Source organism: Coffea arabica, chromosome 6e (assembly GCF_036785885.1).
Source record: "Coffea arabica cultivar ET-39 chromosome 6e, Coffea Arabica ET-39 HiFi, whole genome shotgun sequence".
In the NCBI taxonomy this organism is placed as follows: domain Eukaryota; kingdom Viridiplantae; phylum Streptophyta; class Magnoliopsida; order Gentianales; family Rubiaceae; genus Coffea; species Coffea arabica.
In genome coordinates this window covers 62,705,644-62,723,230 of record NC_092321.1, presented here as the reverse complement: position 1 = coordinate 62,723,230, position 17,587 = coordinate 62,705,644, and the positions used below count along the sequence as shown (strand labels likewise).

Below are 17,587 nucleotides of genomic sequence, written 5' to 3'. Positions count from 1 at the left end.
TCTTTATTAATCACATTCGCAAGCTTATTAACTAACCTAACAGTGCATCATATCTGCAAAACAATGCTGAAAGAAGCCACAAAAGTTTTCGTTGGGAAATAGGTAGGAACCATTACTTTCGTGGTTCCTGAGCTAAGTTCGCCAATGACTTCGTGAATCTTTGTCAATGACACGAAAATAATTGAACAACCAAACATTTTCTTTGTCAACCATGCCAGGCACTCTTATGTATATTCTTCGGCTTGCGTGTAGAAAGAGACTTGGCACCAAAGATAGGAATAGTTCTTGGGGCATCGAAGGGGATCCTGCTTGTGGGCTCTGTTCCTCGGACCAAGTGCAGGAATGGCCAGTTCAACTGTCCTTGAACAACATAACACTGTTTCAATAAATTATAATTCTTTTTGGGAGAACTGCACAAATAGTCCCTCACATATTGCAAATGTGAAAATTTCGTTCCTCAGATCGAAAATGATCAATTTTAGTCCTTATCAAATAAAAAAGGATCAATTTGAGTCCCTTTTCACTTTTCCGACTGATTTTTGCCCGGAATATCTCACGTGCACACCACGTGGCCAACTTTTCAAGGGTAAAAATGCCAAACCACTTATCTGTTGACCAAAACCAAAATGTAAAGGACGAATACTGCCCAAAATTCTTCTTCTTCTTCATTTTAACCAAACCCAAAAGCTGAGCCTCATCTCCATGGCAGAACCACCAACTTGTAATTGCGGTGTACCAGCTAGGGTGAAGACGTCGTGGACAGCTGAAAATCCAGGAAAGAGGTTCTACGGTTGCGCTTACTACGAAGTAAGTGTGCCCGATTTCTGTTTCTTTTTTCTTTTAGAAAATGTGAAATTTGAAGAGGTAATTTTGAACAGCATAATGGTGGTGGCGGCTGTGTCTATTTCAAGTGGTATGATACAAACAGTTGCGAGAGGTGCGATAAATTAGTGAGACACACAAGAAGATTGGCGAAGAGATTAAGAGAGTTGGAGGCAAAGGTGGAAGAAACAAGACGCAAGGAGAAAATGATGAAATTGTTCCTGTTTGCGGCCTTTGTTGTATTCATAGTGCAGAATTTATTGAGCAAAGATTGAGTTGTAACTGGCATTTGTGGTGCAGGTGGTGAACTGGGAACTGGGTGGCTTTTATTTGTTGTACTTAGGTTGGGTTACGTTTAGTGGCCCTGTTGATTGTACAAATGGGAGTTGGAATGCAATTATGAAGCTTAAGTTCTTTCTGGTATATTGTGATTTTTTCTTGAATATGAGCTTACAGCATAAGATGGAATAAAAGTCTAACTTGAAAGATAATGCAGATGATAATGGCGATATTGCAGAGTTGGTAGGTAAAAGAATCTGTCAAAACTGCTGCTATACCGAAGCAGCAGCAGCAGGAGAGGGAAGAAAGCCGAAAGGGGAAGAAGGCATTAACACAAGATTTCATATTGCAGTCCACCATGTCTAGTCAGCCAAATATGAGACCAACAACATTAAAACCTGCCCTGCCAAAAACTTTTTAAGGATTAAGCCATATCAGAACTTGGCAAGGTTTCAACAACATTAACTAACTACTCAATATTTGTGTCAGTAAACAAAATTGGAGACAACATAATTGTATATTCATTCTTCAGTCCTGCCAATGTCATCTGCTGAGGGTTCAACTAACCAATAATCAGTCCCTTCAAAAATAAGAAGAGCATGCATTCCATTGCAATGAAAAAAAACAGTACATAACCGAGCCAAGTACATTCATTACAATACGCCTGTTATAAAAAAAATGCAATGAACTAAGAAGTCAATTCCATTGCTCCAAAAAAAGGTCTGCTGAAGTCAAATACAAGACAAAAAGGCGAAAAATAATCCATTTGCAGCACTCTTTTGTGGATTCTTTATTATATCCACCATTTGCAGCACTCTTTTGTAGATATCTTTGCAGTCATCCCTCTTTGCAATAACAGGCCAGTCATCTAGGCCTTTTTAGCCCTTTTTGCAGCACTTTTAGAAGTAGATATATTTGCAGTATTCTTGGGCCTCTGATACAAAAAAAAACAATGAAGAAGTCATTACTTACAGTCAATTACTTACAGTCAATAGCAATTTTTGCAGTCTTAAAAGTAGATATCTTTGCAGTCTCTTTAGACTATGCACGTAGTAGACAATACTTACAGCCAATCCAGGTGGTTCCCATGGGTGTCTCTTATAGAGAGAGGCCAATGTTGAATCACAACTACTTCGAGTGTGTCCAAATCTCCGACATACACCACATCTGTACTTGACTTTCTTACCCTGACAATTGGCAACCAGAAATTCAAGTAAATAAATAATAGTATAGAAAGAAGTCAACATGCTATTATTAGTATGAACAAATAGAGAAACATGAACTGGAGATGTTGCATTCTTTGTTGTCAATGTTGAAGTAGGTGGTTGGCTGGTTGTAGGTTGATCCGGGATTTGACTGATGAGATCAAACAAGACTTGGTCATTTGTATCAGTCTCCAAGCCACTTGCACCAAAAACTGCTTCAGGTGTGAAATTGGACTGCTGAGGTTGGGACTGCTTGTTTGCACCAGGATTCATAGTGTTGGGAGTCTGCTGTTGTGATTGAGAGCCACTTGCACCAAAAACTGCTTCAGGTGTGAAATTGGACTGCTGAGGTTGGGACTGCTTGTTTGCACCAGGATTCATAGTGTTGGGAGTCTGCTGTTGTGATTGAGAGCTACTTGTAACCGCAGCAGCTTGTTGCTGGACATTCTCTTGATCATGACTGCTTGGACACTTCCTACTATTGTGGCCCTTCTGTTTACACTTTCTGCACTTATAATCCATTAGACCAACTCTAGACAGTCTCTTTGTTTGTCCTTGAGAAGTTGTTGTAGCTGGTGGCTCATCTGGCTCTTTTCTTCTTACCTTCTTTGGCCGGCCAGGAAGCTTGATGGTTTCAGGTGGTAGGACAGGCCCCTGTTTCAAATCCTTCCACAAATGCTCACCATTGAGAGGATATATTATAGGCCCATATGCCTTCATATAGGCCTCTTTTGAGTAGCATTCATGAACAAAGTTCTCGGGAGACTCCTTTGTCAAAGCAATGGCACTTATTGCATGAGCACAAGGAATGCCATTTAATTCCCACCTTCTACAACTACAAGTTCTGCTAGCCAAATTCACAGTGTACCTATCCCCATACATACATCTCACCTCATAATTCCAGTCCCCTGAAGGTGTAGCTATACATGCACTAGAAGCAGTTTTTACCTTTTCCAACTTTTTTAAAATTTTGGGACATACCTTTCCTGTATACTTCTGCATCCACTCCCTCTTATTTTCCATTCTAACCATTAAATAAAGTCGTATTGTTTCCAACATACCTAGTATAAGCCTCTCCCTTGCTTCTAAAATGCTGGAGTTGAAACTCTCACAAAGATTGTTCAATAAAATGTCACATTTAGGGGAGGTTCTGAAGTAAGCTCTGGACCATTGCTGTGGTGTTGTGTTGTCAACCAACCATTGAAATGCACCCTCATCAACTGCTTTCAAAGCTTCCATCAAAGCCTTGAACAGATTTTTGTAAGGAGCTCTTGCAAGTGCCCAAATTCTCTCCTTTAATGCCAAACCACCATGCAGCTTTTTAAAGTTATTGTACATGTGTCTCACACACATCCTATGCTCCACATCTGGAAGCAACTCTTGAATAGCTTGAATCAGTCCCTTCAACAAATAAAAAGGTGAAACCAGATCATCAAATTAAAACTAGCAAACTCAGTTTAAAAAAATCCCAGAAAAATACACTAACATACCTTTTGTTTATCAGTAATAATTGTCCAATGATTTTCATCTCTGATTTGGAGGTCATTCAGCAATTCACCTACGAACCATTTCCAAGTCAGCTTGTTTTCTATTTCCACCACAGCATAGGCAATGGGGTACAACTGATCATTGGGGTCAATTCCTACAGCTGTAAGCAACACACCCTTGTGGGGCCCTCTAAGATGGCAGCCATCTAACCCGACAACAGGCCTACAACCACTTAAAAAGCTTGTCTTGCATGCATTGAGACAAATATACAACCTCTCAAACCTATCTTCTCCCTCATCATCTTCAACAGTGGTCATGAAAACATTTGAGCCAGGATTAGCCCTCTTTACTTCCCTACAATAGTTTCTTAGTTTGTTGTATTGGGCTTCATGTTCACCATTAACTAAACTCTCTGCCTTTTTCTTAGTTCTATAAGCTTGCCACCTAGAGATGTTGACATTAACATCAGTCTTCACTTTATCTGTGAGCGTACTCACCTTCATGTCGGCCATGGCAGCCAGCTCCTTTTTGTATCTATCAACCAAAAAAGTTGAATTTGCTAGTCCGTGGTCAAATGTCCTCCCACAACTGTGTTTACCTTGCATGCTCTTGATTTGAAAAGTCTTTTTGTCTAGCATAACAGCTGTAGAAACTTTCCAGCTACAGTCCTTGCAATAAGCCGTAGCTCTTCTGCCATCATTTTTACTGAATTTTATCTTCCTTCCGTGAACCACTCCATGGCTCTTGCATGCCTTCATGAACAACTGCTTACAAGTAAAAATCTGCCCAACCTCAAATTTGGGATCAATCATATCAGTTTCAGGGTTAAATTTTGGAAACTTAGCTCTTTTTCTTGGCTGATCTTCTTCTACTTCTGAGTCACACCAACTATCAAATTCATCTGAGTCAGTAGCATCTTCTTCCATCTCAGCATTCTCCACTTGACATGTTCTTTCCTTTGTACTCTTATTTGATTTGCAATTTTTGGCAATTTTCTCCCATTCAGCTTTTCTGTCTTTAACAGATTTTACTATGTCTTCTTCATCACTGAACTCATAGTCACTATCAATGAACTTGTCACCATCAGCACATTCCTCATCTTCCTCAGCATGTGTCTCCTTCTTACTCTTCTTCTTTTTCTCAACTTTTTCAGCCTGCTCTTTATTTGTTGAGGATTTTTTCTTTAATGATTTCTCTTTTGGTGATTTGTTAGTAGAAGGTGCATTTTTTCCTGTATTCTGTACTTCTGAGTTTGTCCAATCTTGTTCTTTTCTAAAATTCTGATCAGGCCCTCCTATATTTGCTGCACTATCCCCTTTATCAGCAACTCTAATGTCAACTTCTGAAAGCATTTCACCTAAGTTCTCTCCTATGGCTGCTTCCTCTATGTGTTTATTAACTCCTGACTCACCAGCACCTATGCTATCCTTTTCACCCTCATTTTCTGATTGAGTTACAGGAATATTAGTCAACATTATTTCTTCTACATCAGAAGGTTCTTCATGCACCTTACTACCCTGTTGATTTTCCTTAGGATTAGTCCCCTCTTTTGGTTTACATGGTCCAGCTTCACATTCACTTATGGAGTAGGTTTTTAAGTGCACAAAGTATACATCAACCAAACCATATTTCACTCCGTCTCTAGCCAAATCCTGAGCAACATCTTCACATAACACATACACTAACCCATCCTCCATGTTCTTCCCGGGTATTAAGTAATAGTATATTACAGTAAACTCAGGATAACCCAGTTTTTCTGCAACCCTATCAAGTGTAAATATAGACCATCTGTCAGGATTGCAACAGTTAACAATTTTTACACTACCCCCGCGGTATTCTTTGTTCGGCAACTCAGTGAATTCACCTCCATAGTGGACCCTAATAGAAAATCGATTCATACCATCTGCCAACCATTTAGGAGACAGTTAACAACAAAAAAATTGTTTTGGGACCGACAGCCCATCTATGTAAAGCGACAACACAGCACAATACAAGGGACCACATGTACTTACAACAATTTAATACATAAAATTGACCACCAGCAACCCTAATCAATATAATAATGCTTCTTAACTGCACAAATCATGCTTATTTCAACTGTATTTAAACTATTCACATAGTATCTGACATCATTCCATAAATTTTACAGTTTAAGGTTTAGAAAAACATACCGTAATTTGGGATCCATTGAATGTCTTCTTCGTCCATCACTCTGGTATGCCTGTTTCTTCTTCGCTTTAGTCACTAACACTCCTTTCCATCAACATCAGTCCACTGCTGGGTAGTGGGTAGTGATAATTAAGTTTTTTTGTTTGGGTTGAGAGGAATCGGAGATGGAACGGTGAGTTAGTACCAAAATGGAGATTTTTTTTGGGCAGTATTCGTCCTTTACATTTTGGTTTTGGTCAACAGATAAGTGGTTTGGCATTTTTACCCTTGAAAAGTTGGCCACGTGGTGTGCACGTGAGATATTCCGGGCAAAAATCAGTCGGAAAAGTGAAAAGGGACTCAAATTGATCCTTTTTTATTTGATAAGGACTAAAATTGATCATTTTCGATCTGAGGGACGAAATTTTCACATTTGCAATATGTGAGGGACTATTTGTGCAGTTCTCCCATTCTTTTTTAACTGCTTATATAACCTTTTAATAGAAGTGTCTCGTGTATAGTAATTACGTGTCTGTTATAAAGTTTACTCGCTCACGTAGAATTACAAATTGCTCGAAGAATGTTACAACGTTCAAAAATGGTTGTAATGACAGCATTTGGGCTGGTGGCCACCACCAATGCATTAAGGTTTGGCCACAATTAAATGTGGCCTTGCTTAAAAAAATCCAAACGGGTGTCAGTCTCTTTCGAATTATTCCAAGACCTCTTCAGGCCCTCCCCTCCCTATAGTGCAGGAAGCTATCGTATCGAATGAAAAAAAAAAAAAAAAAAAGAAGAGACAACCGTTCCTACACCTCTCGCTTATTCCTCTACTTTCGAATCTGTTTCCCATTTATTCTTCCCCTGGTCCTATTTGATCAGCTATTAGTAGTATTTGGGAGACTGTTCAAAGCATTTGCTTGCTGTGTTATACGTGTTGCTTTTGCAGATATGGTCTACGTTATATTTAGGATATGGATATTGGAGTTGGTGTTCAGAAAAATGTTTACGTTAATTGACTTCATGAATCATGATCCAAACTCACCCATCATCTAATCGACACAAATCAAATCTAATGATAAATAAAAAACCAAGTTTGGGAACATCTCTTGAGTCTTTAAATTTTCGGACACTTATCATTTTAAGAAATCGTGTAACAAAAGATTCCAAGTCAGATTTTCTTTCAGTTGAAGATTGGCCATGTTATGGATTGATCCCCGTTGTCTGTGGATCTTACATTTCTCTCTTCGGTCTTCGGTCTTTTATGATCGTAGTTTGTTCTATACGTATTCTTTTCTGCTAATTGAACACAAAGATGGAAAGATTGATGAGTTGGTTTTCACGTATAGATAACAGCTAAAATCAAATTAGTCTAGACGATCAAGCAAATATATGAGACCAAGATAAGATCATACAAATTCACCGGAAAAGAGTCTGAAAAGAAAACGAGACAGCAGAAACACGTCCCAATGCTTTTTCCCTTTTCTTTTTCTTTTTTTGGTTATTCGTTAATACACATGAAGACATTATAACATGTGTTAATTCATTTCAATACAACGAATGTCTTTTTTATCAGATTCCTACTTTGCCATGCTAGTGAATCCAAAATCTTCTCATGGCATCAGAATGTACTTGAAGTGCTAGTCAGCTGGAAGGATTTTCAATTTCTTGTTGTTTCATTTTTCTTTAGTTGAATAGGGTTACTTGTAGAATAATTTGATTGCACAAGTGAGATGCATATTTTTTGGTCAAAATAGCTTAGAAAGGAGGAAATCTTATTTTATTTCAAGGAAGGAGGGCTACTTGCATATTTTTTTACAAATTATCTATCCATGATAAACTGATGATGACGGGCTCGAATTCGACAATTGTAAGGTGAACGAATCTTACTAGTTGAATTATATAGACTTAAGTGAAATATGTACAATACTATCGCAATGATTTTAACCTTTTATCTTTCAGTTGTATATATCTCTTGATCAAATTGAATTGCCCAACTGATAGAAAAATGAATTCCACTAATATAAGCCAAATTGGCTGTTGTAATTAAAGAAGTGAGGGACTGATTTGATACAAGTTATATGTTGTCCAATACACGAATTCTAACTAAAGACAGAAACCACCTATAAAAAAAATGGACAAAATTCATGGTACTTTTTTCTGATTATATATTAATGATGGCCCCCGTGAATTTTGTAAGTCAAGACTTGTCATTACTCATGAATGATACTGATTACTGATATTATGTTTTTCATTGAAACGTTAGGCCTTATAATTATGATCTCGAATTAACTTTGTTATCTGGCTTTGATTTGGCAACCGATGCTACATTGACACAAACAAACAAGAAAAGAATAATTGATTCTATTGTCTAAGGTGAGAAAAATCATGGATTATTTTTCGTTATTAAAGGGTTATTTTAAATTTACAAAGTTCTACAGATTTAAGTATTTTAAAAGATCAGTTAACTTCTCATACTCTCTGATCATTTCGTCTGTAGCAATGAAGGAGTTGTTGTTCCTTACACGCTACAACTGGTCAAATGAGTCTCGATTGAAACTTTCAAGCAATTGGATTATGCAGCAATCTGATGATGGCGACCTCTTCAGTATCTGGTCATGTAAACGCTTTCAGTAGGTGGAGCTGCAAAAAGGGCCATCCTACAAATTGAGGTAGAATTCTGTAGGCCTGAATTGAGATGTTTTATAAGTAGTACTTTTATCTTTACGTTATTGAATTGCATCTAGTATTGAATGATCATGCATATTTATTAGTGGGATTGCAGTTGTAAGTTGTGAGGAATCCCAGGTTTCGCAGTTTGCAACTGCTACATTAAAGAAAATCTCAACAACAATAGGCGGAGAAATTGAGGTAATGCTTTTGCATGTTGAGGATTAGCCAAGTTATGGATTTGTCCCTGTTGAATGGGAGCATGGTACATTTATAATTCTGCTCGTATTCTTTTCTGCGAATTGATTACGGAGCTGAGGTAAAGAATGATGATTCTTACCTTTAGTTTACTAGGATTTTTGCCATGGTGAATATGTATATGAAGTCATATGTTCTTGTACTACATGATAAATACTTGGTAGGTTGAACTGCTTTGCCAGGGTTTTGTTTAAATTGCAACTAGCGAATCAGCACTAGAATCTGCTGATTACTAGGTTTTAGTTTACTAGGTTTTCACGTTTTTTCATCCTTCTTAACCTGTACGATAAATCATTCATAGACTTGCCAGCAGAAAGCCTGCAAGATTTTTAAATAATGGGATCGCCTTTGTGAGGGTAGACAGCCTGAGCTTCTCTGCTGTTTGGTGGGTGCGAGCACCATCTGGATTAGTGAAAGAGTCTAGAAATCAAGCACCAAATATGGGATTAAATGGTCTGTTAAGCATCTGGTGAATTTTTAGTTGCAACATGGTCAGCATGAACTAATTGTTAAGGTGGTTATGCATATAACGATTATGGCTTTGGAGTAGTTTGGCACCCTTGGAAGGGTGATTCTTACTATCCTTTCATTCATTTTATGCAACAGAAACATTGAATTAGTGTATCACTTGGGTGTTGATATGACCTCAAACCTGAGTAGCACATCTACATGGTTTATAGTTTAACTAGAAAAAGGGGATTGAAACTCTTGTTCTCGAGTTCTTGGCTCTGCCTTATCTGACTAGTAAATCTTGCTGTTCTCTTCGTATCACTAATTATCTTTTCTTTGGTTCTTTAGATGGGGGATCAGAGCATTGGCTATACTCCAGAGGAAGCAATTTCCGTGATCGGATTTGGGAAGTTCCAGGGGCTCATACTGGTTTTTGCTGGACTTGGTTGGATTTCGGAGGCAATGGAAATGATGATTCTCTCGTTCGTTGGAGTAGCAGTCCAATCTGAGTGGGGACTCTCTCCTGCTGAAGAAAGCTTGATAACATCTGTGGTTTTTGCTGGTATGCTAGTTGGATGTTCCTTTTGGGGCATCATATCTGATGCATATGGAAGAAGGTAGTTTTGTATAATTCTTTTCACAATTTCAGATACAAGTGTCTCTGATGTTTGACAGAAAGCGACACATGTTGCAACTTGCTTCTTGCTTAACTTATGAGTAATAGTTGTATTAATGGATATCTGCCTCAATATTTCTTCAATACAAGGAAAATTATCTAAAATTTGTTGAACTAATTTCTGAGTTCCCACCAATAATTACAATGTGCCGGTGTTTTCAGCTGTTGCAACAGCTGACAAAACTCCTCCTCACACTGTTTTGGGGTAGGATCCTTCTACACACTTTACATATCTGGAAACATTTCTACTTGAGGTGAAATTACAGAAGAGTTGATTTTGTTTAACAAGTGATGAGAAACCTATTAGATGCTCTTGCTCAGAACTGAAACACAGACTTCAGTAAGCATAGGAGCTACTGCTGTACCATAGATGTTAGTGTTGGTTCTCAACTTGGGATGAATTCATGAATTTAATTTCTGTTCGACTAAAGCCCAAAGAAAACAGAAGAAATCAACAATGTTGTGGTTGTGAAGTCAACAAATCCTGGTGAAGCTTCTGCAGATTTCATTTCTTACTAAATGCAAATTTCCTTATAGGTAGAAGAACTCTGGTACAAAGAATATTCAATTTCTGATTAATAACTGTAAAAGATTATATTAAGGAAGGAATACATTTTTCCCAACTAAAATATATCATAAGGGTGAAAGCCACCAGTTTAAAGGAGAATACCTACAAAATAAAATACACATTGGAACCAGTTGAGCTGATTTGGGACTAAACGCATTGGTTCACCAAGACAACAAAAATAGTATGTCAGACCTGCTGAAAGCAGCATCAGGATAAACCAGATGGAGGAGTTAAAAAAATGCTAGACATGGGTCAGAACATGTCCTGCAGTGGCCAGTTTCCGATTAGTTGATTACAACCTCAAAAACAATTAGGCACAGATTTGGCAGGTATATACAAATTACCCTGTAGTAAGGCGAATTTTGTGGATCAAAAGCTAAACTTACTGTTTATACTGATTCAACATCACAGGAAAACACTTTATAGAGTATGAGGGCTTGTATCACATATCGTCTTGTGCCTAGTATTGTTATTGTGGTGTAATTCTTATCTGTTATTTAATGGGATTCTTCATAACATAAAGTGGATTTTCATAGGCACAGCACTCCTTTGGAAGCACAAAGTGTTCCTAATCTTTTTTTTTTTTTTGGCCTGCATTCAAGAGAGAAGCTGATGGCAACATAAAATCCACTAAATATGTTTTGGCATGTGAAACATGTTTCATCATGTCCTGAAAACTTATTTTGAAGCATTCATATAGCAAATCAAATGCAGATGGGACAGAGTTCCCATTAACATACTGCAACAATGCACCAATGTGCTTTTCTCTTATTTTCAGTTGATTATTGTCTTCAATTCAGTCTGCAATTTGCTTCTTGGTATTTCCGTTTGAAGGGAATCAAAACTACACTACTAAGGAATATGGAGTCAAAATTTTGGCTTCTCTGGTGTTTCTATATCACATCCGTCCTAAACAAAGCGTCCTAAAGTAATGATGTGATTTAGCAAAAGTACCATAACCTTCTTCAAGGTATCTAGCTGAATCATGCTTAGCCAAACATGTGTGAAATTCCTAGCTTTCTGGCTTTAGGTGCTTTCCTTTCTTTGCATAGTATGGCATTTCTTCTCCTTCACCTCAGTTTATGGTCTTTCTGATCATTAATGGATTCTCGCTCTCTCTCTCTCTCTCTCCCACCTTTTACAGGAAAGCCTTTATTGGTACAATGATATTAGTGGCTGTTGCTGGAATCTGTAGCTCTTTATCCCCAAGTTATAAGTTATTTTTGGTATCTCGTTGTATGCTTGGTTTTGGTGTAGGAGGGGGACAAGTATTTGCAGCTTGGTTTATGGAGTTCATTCCCACAGCTAATAGAGGTGTTTGGGTAATCGCACTCACGAGTTTCTGGTCCTTTGGATCAGTAGTTGAAGCTTTACTTGCATGGGTATATATTGCATCTTTTGCTAAAGCTTAATTTTGTCACATAGTTTGTTTTCCTCTTAGTTTCAATTGCACTTCTGAGTTCTAATTTCACTGTTGAAAGAAGAAAGTAGCTATCTTTGGGTGGCCATTGAAATTATTAATTAGTGCAGGTAGTTTATTATAGCTCCCAAAGCATAAAAACTCCTTTTTTTCCAGGAATGAAGAATTTTTCTACTGTTCTGCTTTAACATACATATTACTCCCATTAAAGTTCTCCCTCCTTGCTTGCAGATTATCATGCCAAGATTTGGTTGGAGATGGCTAATAGGTTTATCTTGTTTACCATCTTTCATTGTACTCCTCCTTTCTGGGATTACACCTGAGTCGCCGAGGTATCTCTGTGTGAAAGGAAAAATGGAGGAAGCCCAGAAGATATTGGCAAAAGCAGCAGCCATGAACAAGACAATACTTCCTCCTGGAATGCTTATCTTAGATCGAACAGCAAAGATAGATGAACATTATCCGTTATTAGATACTTCTCTTCTGTCTTCAGCAAGAGAAAGGAAGTGTAGTTCAGATAATTACTTATCATCATTGTTTATGATATTCTCATCAAAACTAAGGAAGACAACTCTTCTCCTATGGTTTCTATACTTCTCTAATACATTTTCATACTACGGAATTGTATTATTGACATCTGAGCTGAGTAGTAACCAAATTAATTGTAGTTCAACCATTAACATTTTGAAGAGTGCAAAGGATGCTAGCCTCTACAGAGATGTATTTATCACATCTTTTGCAGGTGACATTCTGGAATTCGTTTTTATCCTACATTTGCTCCTTAGAATTTGAACAACATTAAGAACTAATGCTGTTGCCTGTCCATTATAATACCTGTATTGTGATTTGTGAATATGCTTACATCGTAATGACATTTCCCTTTTTTTTTTAAACAGATTTAGCCGGGCTTGTTATATCTGCAGCTATTCTTGACAGATTAGGCCGGAAGCTCACCATGAAGATTTTATGTTCTTTAGGTTTTATTCTGCTTCTACCACTGGTTGTGCATCAGAATGAGATTCTGACAACAGCTCTATTATTTGGCTCTCGCATGTTTGTTATGTCATCATCCAATGCTGTTGTTATATACTCAAGGGAGGTAAACATCAAAACCTTTTTCTTCTTCACATTGCTCATTCTTTTTGTTGCTTCATACGCAGCAGACTGGACTTGAGACTAAGCCTTCATTTGCAAACATTATCTATCAAAAATTTGACTTCTGTTGCTTAAATGAAGATAAATGAAGGAGAGTAATATCAAATACATTATAAGTGAACAGCAGATATTTCATGAAATTCAATAACTCATAATCTGCAGAAACAAGGGCAAAGAAATAATGAACTTTGACCAGAAGTTTATTTCCTAGTTTTAAATTTTACTAACACGAACCCTTCCTTCTTGAATGGAGCTGAATTATCTACAAGAAGTTGAAGCAGAGAAAAAGAATTGTGTCTCAGCTTCTCGTAGCACACTAGCACCTAGAAAAAACAAAAAAAGTAACTTCACTTGAGTTTAGCTCGGACTAACGTAAAGAAAAAGGGCTCTAGCAAGTTCTTCTTACTTCCACAACTTTCCTCCCTTAGTTTGGGCCACTTTGACCTGGAAGCAAAGGTTAGAAAATAGATCTCAATGAACAGAAAATGACACTTAAAATCTGTTTGCATTTTACAGGTTTATCCAACTTCAGTGAGGGCAACTGGTGTTGGAAGTGCAACATCTATTGGAAGGATTGGTGGAATGATATGCCCTCTTGTAGCGGTTGGCTTAGTCAGGGATTGCCATCAAACAGCAGCAATTGTTCTTTTTGAGGCTGTGATACTTCTCACAGGATTCTGTATGCTTTTCTTACCTATAGAGACTGGTGGAAAAGGATTGAGTGACACCACAAGTTTGTTGAATGAGGAGTAGATTATCCTTTGCCATGACTGCAAGAGTTCATAATATCACAAAAGATTGGTAAATGCACCACTTGCATACCTGCTGGCAACAGACATTGATGGAAGAAAAAGATGACAATTTTTTCCCTCATCATGAATGATGGATTCCAAAGTTGAGCACGATCCAAATTGACTTCCACCCTAGCTTTTATTGTTCTCTGTTAAAATCCCATGTTGGTAAAACATGTATTTGTTCCATTTTTCATCACCTAATAAACACGCATTACAATTTGCTTTGCCTATTTTGTTTAGGAATTTGATCTGAAAGATGGATTATGTCTGCAGCTGACTGCAACATTCTGTCTATAGAATTTCAGTGATCTTTCACCTTATTCTTGCGAAAAGCAATTTGCTAAAAATGTCCTCACAAGTTTGAAAAGAAACTTGTTATTCGTAATTTTTGTTAAAAACACAAAAAGATGTGGTTTTTACTTTTCCATAATTATTAAAGAACCATTAAAAGAATGAACATTCTTTTCTACAAAATCAAATCCAAAATAACTAGTTACCTTTCCAATCTTCCCCAAAATTTTTCTAAAATTGTAGACACTAAAACAGTTATGGACACTAACCACTACATATATTTGACTAATGATACAATTTTTCTGGGATTAATTGTAATTTGCACCCCTGTATTATCATTATTTTGCAGTTTTCATTGCTCGATTGTTGAAAATTTTGCAGTTTTTCTGGGACAGAGTTAAGTTTTTTTTTTTTTTTAAGTAAAGTTAATTTTAAAGAATGTTTAAATAGTGAAAAATAATTAATATTGATGTATGCATTCACATGGCATGTATTTTATGCCTACTATCCTTACACATAATCAAGGTACTTAAGGCTTAAATATCATTATCATTACTTGATTGATAGAGCAATTATTGGGCATATTTTGCACTGTTATTTTGTCCTAATTTTGGCTACTTACTGTGCTAAGTATTGAGATTTTGCTCATATTTCATATTTGTATGAATTGTAGGTGGTTGGTGTAAAAAGTGCTTTCACGAGGTAAATTTTCAGAAAACTCTCTATTTCATGGCGTACCTGCGACAGAAACCGAAGAGCTATACCTAAAAGCCGGACCGGGAGATTGGTAAAACAAGTGAAACATCGGAAAATCAAGAGTGAATCGCGTGGGCCGCGGAGATGCAGAGGATCAAAACCCTTTTTAAAGGGGAAGCAAAGTGCAGAGCCTTTTCCTTTCTTTTCGGCGGCTTCAAAGAAGGCTAAAAGCCAGATTCACGTCTAATAAAGAGAGGAGCTCTTAGCTTCCTTAGGCATCAGACGTTTCTTTTTCTTTTGCGGCGGCTAAAGAGCCAGAATCACGTGCAATCAATTAGTTCTAGCTTGAGTTTCAATTTGGGTCAGACGTTTGCTTTTTCTCTCTCAGCAGCAATTAGCAAAGCCAATTCACGTCTAATTGATACATTAGCTTTAATTTTCTTTTCCCATAGCGGTCAGACATTGTAGACTTCCGTTTGCTTTTTGGCTTTCACGCTTTTGACTCTTTTGCTTTTGCTTTGGCCTTATACAATTTTCGTTGGCTTTTGCGTTGTACTTTTCGGCTTCAGCCCGAACACCAACGCGGGGAAAAGGAAGACTTTTTCCTTTTTCTTGATCGTTCCAAATTCTTTGATGTTTGTTGCGGATGGAATCAATCAAATCACGCGAAATTGATACGATGAGGAGCGGGTAGTTTTCTCCTCTACCCAAAGGTCGATGCGAAGACGCGATTCATAATATCTGTAAAATCTAATCGAATCTTTATTATTTCTTCCAACTTGTTGCGATTCTTGTGTTTCCTGGATTAATTGTTCATGGGTATTTTATTAATTGAATATCAACGGCCGGGTATTTGATTTAATTTAATAGCCTACTGTCACATTAACTAAATTGAATCCGTAATTGTTCGTTTAGTTGGTATCTAGTGACAACCACCATAATTGGCTTTATATTGGGGGAATGCAAGATCTAATTTAAATAAACTCTCTTAGCATGTTTATTGGTTAGGGTTGGATTTTTCTAGCCTTAATGCAACTGGATAATTAAATTCCTACGGTCGTACCCAGAGTTGTTTTCTGGTTAGAGAAGCAGTCAATGGTCGTACCTTGACTGTCGAAAAAGTAAGGAAGAATTGGCTGTCAGAACTTGTTGATAGCTATAACCAACCTAGTGACGAATGAATGAAATATCCTTGCATCGATGATCATTTAATTGGACCGTGCCTGAAAAGTTGATCCTTTGGGTAGAATTTTATTGATTGCTATTTTTAGTAAATTGTACTTGTGGAGTTATCTTTTGAATTTTGTTTATTTTATTTTCATTTTCATCCCATTAATCATCTCCCAATTTTATTATATTGACTTGGAAAGAAACAACTTCATACCCGTTCCCTGTGGAATCGACCCTACTTACCATTGTATGCGAATTTAGTATTTTTATAGACAATTTTGGTATATCGGATCAAGCAAACTCTTCGGAAATATGGTGAATCAAATAACCCATTGCACACCTAAGGTCCCGCTCCAGTACTTGGATTTGTTCTATAATTAATTGTGGTGGTAATTAGGACTTTTTAGTAATTATTATTGCACAGGTTCGGCACCCATCATTACTATATAAAAGGTATGATGAGTCTTGGCAATAGGGGGTGTAAATGTAAACATATTTTGATCTTAGTTTTTGTTATGTCTAAATAACCCTCATATCTTTTAATTAGAGTTATTGCATTTCAACCATGACACTGATATAAAAAATTGAAAAGTTTCAAGAAATTACATCTAAAAAATGTTGTTAATTAAAATTAAAGGCTGTCCATATACAACTATATTTACCAATCATTTTCATTATCTCCAATTATTGTATGTGTTAAAATTATCTCCAATTATTATATTCCTATGCGTGATAATTAAAGTTAACTATATTTGATATACATATTGGTTTAGAAGAAAATCATGATATTAATAAGAAGACAAAACATTATAACAAATTAATGAGAAAATAAAAGGTTAAATTGATGATTAACTTCACTATAATATGTTATATTGACTAAGAAAACTTCAAAAAAAATTATGGATAATTATAAAAAAATATAACAGAAAAGGTTTACAACTACTTGAATTGAACAAAATTTGTTGTATCCAAATCATAATGTTTTAGTATGTATTTTGTTCAGGTTTTGTTGTATATACTAGTTTGACACAACATAGAAAATTTCCTCCCCTTATTATCACAATCCAAGAAAAATATGCAACAACTTAGTTTAGATATGATAATCTTCCATTTTGAGAGTTCAATAAACTTTTAATTGCTTTGTATATAATAAACATTTTCTACATGTAACAGTTGCTTGATTTTGTTTTATTATATGGTTTCTTAGTCAATATTATACCAACAACTTAGTTTAAATATAATAATCTTCCATTTTCAGAAATTTTTTAACTGTGTAAAATGCACAATAAACATTTTGTACAGTTATCATTTATTTAATTTTGTTCATTACATAGTTCTTTAGTTTATATTATGCCAAGAATCATAGTTTTGTACAGAAATTTAATATATTATATCTTAAAAAGATATATTCACGTGCAAAACACATGAGTTATTACTAGCAGTAGTGATAAAAGGATAAGATTGAGACTCTCACAACTAGTTAGAAATTTGTACTAA

The 17,587-nt window shown here is 36.4% G+C and overlaps 2 protein-coding genes and 1 long non-coding RNA gene across 6 annotated transcripts; 1 reads left to right on the top strand and 2 right to left on the bottom strand.

Moving 5' to 3' along the window:
* Positions 1-1,950: 1,950 nt before the first annotated feature.
* LOC140009221 (uncharacterized) lies at positions 1,951-2,841 on the bottom strand. The gene is made up of 3 exons (XM_072054105.1): positions 2,385-2,841; positions 2,169-2,288; positions 1,951-2,035 (listed from the first exon to the last, which is right to left on the bottom strand). Exons 1-3 carry the CDS (start codon positions 2,826-2,828, stop codon positions 1,970-1,972), a joined length of 630 nt encoding a protein of 209 aa, XP_071910206.1. The 5' UTR covers positions 2,829-2,841; the 3' UTR covers positions 1,951-1,969.
* Positions 2,842-8,217: 5,376 nt separating this feature from the next.
* On the top strand, positions 8,218-14,163 carry LOC113696988 (organic cation/carnitine transporter 7). 4 transcript variants are annotated; one of them, XM_072055973.1, is made up of 8 exons: positions 8,218-8,318; positions 8,443-8,614; positions 8,728-8,813; positions 9,669-9,937; positions 11,709-11,946; positions 12,216-12,726; positions 12,881-13,083; positions 13,656-14,163. In XM_072055973.1, the coding sequence occupies exons 4-8, from the start codon at positions 9,669-9,671 to the stop codon at positions 13,890-13,892; spliced, it is 1,458 nt and encodes a 485-aa protein (XP_071912074.1). In that variant the 5' UTR covers positions 8,218-8,318; positions 8,443-8,614; positions 8,728-8,813; the 3' UTR covers positions 13,893-14,163. The 4 variants fall into 4 exon arrangements, with proteins under 4 accessions (XP_071912074.1, XP_027072177.1, XP_027072179.1 ...); XM_027216376.2 differs by having other exon boundaries at positions 8,717-8,813; XM_027216378.2 differs by lacking the exon at positions 8,728-8,813.
* On the bottom strand, positions 13,224-15,707 carry LOC140009707 (uncharacterized). The gene is made up of 2 exons (XR_011817232.1): positions 14,963-15,707; positions 13,224-13,909 (listed from the first exon to the last, which is right to left on the bottom strand). It is a non-coding gene; the product is annotated as an uncharacterized lncRNA (long non-coding RNA).
* Between the last annotated feature and the right edge of the window lie 1,880 nt (positions 15,708-17,587).

Excerpts from the sequence above, each read along its gene's own strand:
- LOC140009221 (XM_072054105.1), bottom strand. The coding sequence starts at position 2,828 with ATGGATTATAAGTGCAGAAAGTGTAAACAGAAGGGCCACAATAGTAGG. Across the intron at positions 2,289-2,384 it reads CAAAGAATGCAACATCTCCA|GGTAAGAAAGTCAAGTACAG; the intron begins GTTCATGTTTCT and ends GCCAATTGTCAG. Across the intron at positions 2,036-2,168 it reads GGGAACCACCTGGATTGGCT|AGGCCCAAGAATACTGCAAA; the intron begins GTAAGTATTGTC and ends TTTTTGTATCAG.
- LOC113696988 (XM_027216378.2), top strand. The coding sequence starts at position 9,669 with ATGGGGGATCAGAGCATTGGCTATACTCCAGAGGAAGCAATTTCCGTG. Across the intron at positions 11,947-12,215 it reads TTGAAGCTTTACTTGCATGG|ATTATCATGCCAAGATTTGG; the intron begins GTATATATTGCA and ends CCTTGCTTGCAG. Across the intron at positions 12,727-12,880 it reads ATTTATCACATCTTTTGCAG|ATTTAGCCGGGCTTGTTATA; the intron begins GTGACATTCTGG and ends TTTTTTAAACAG.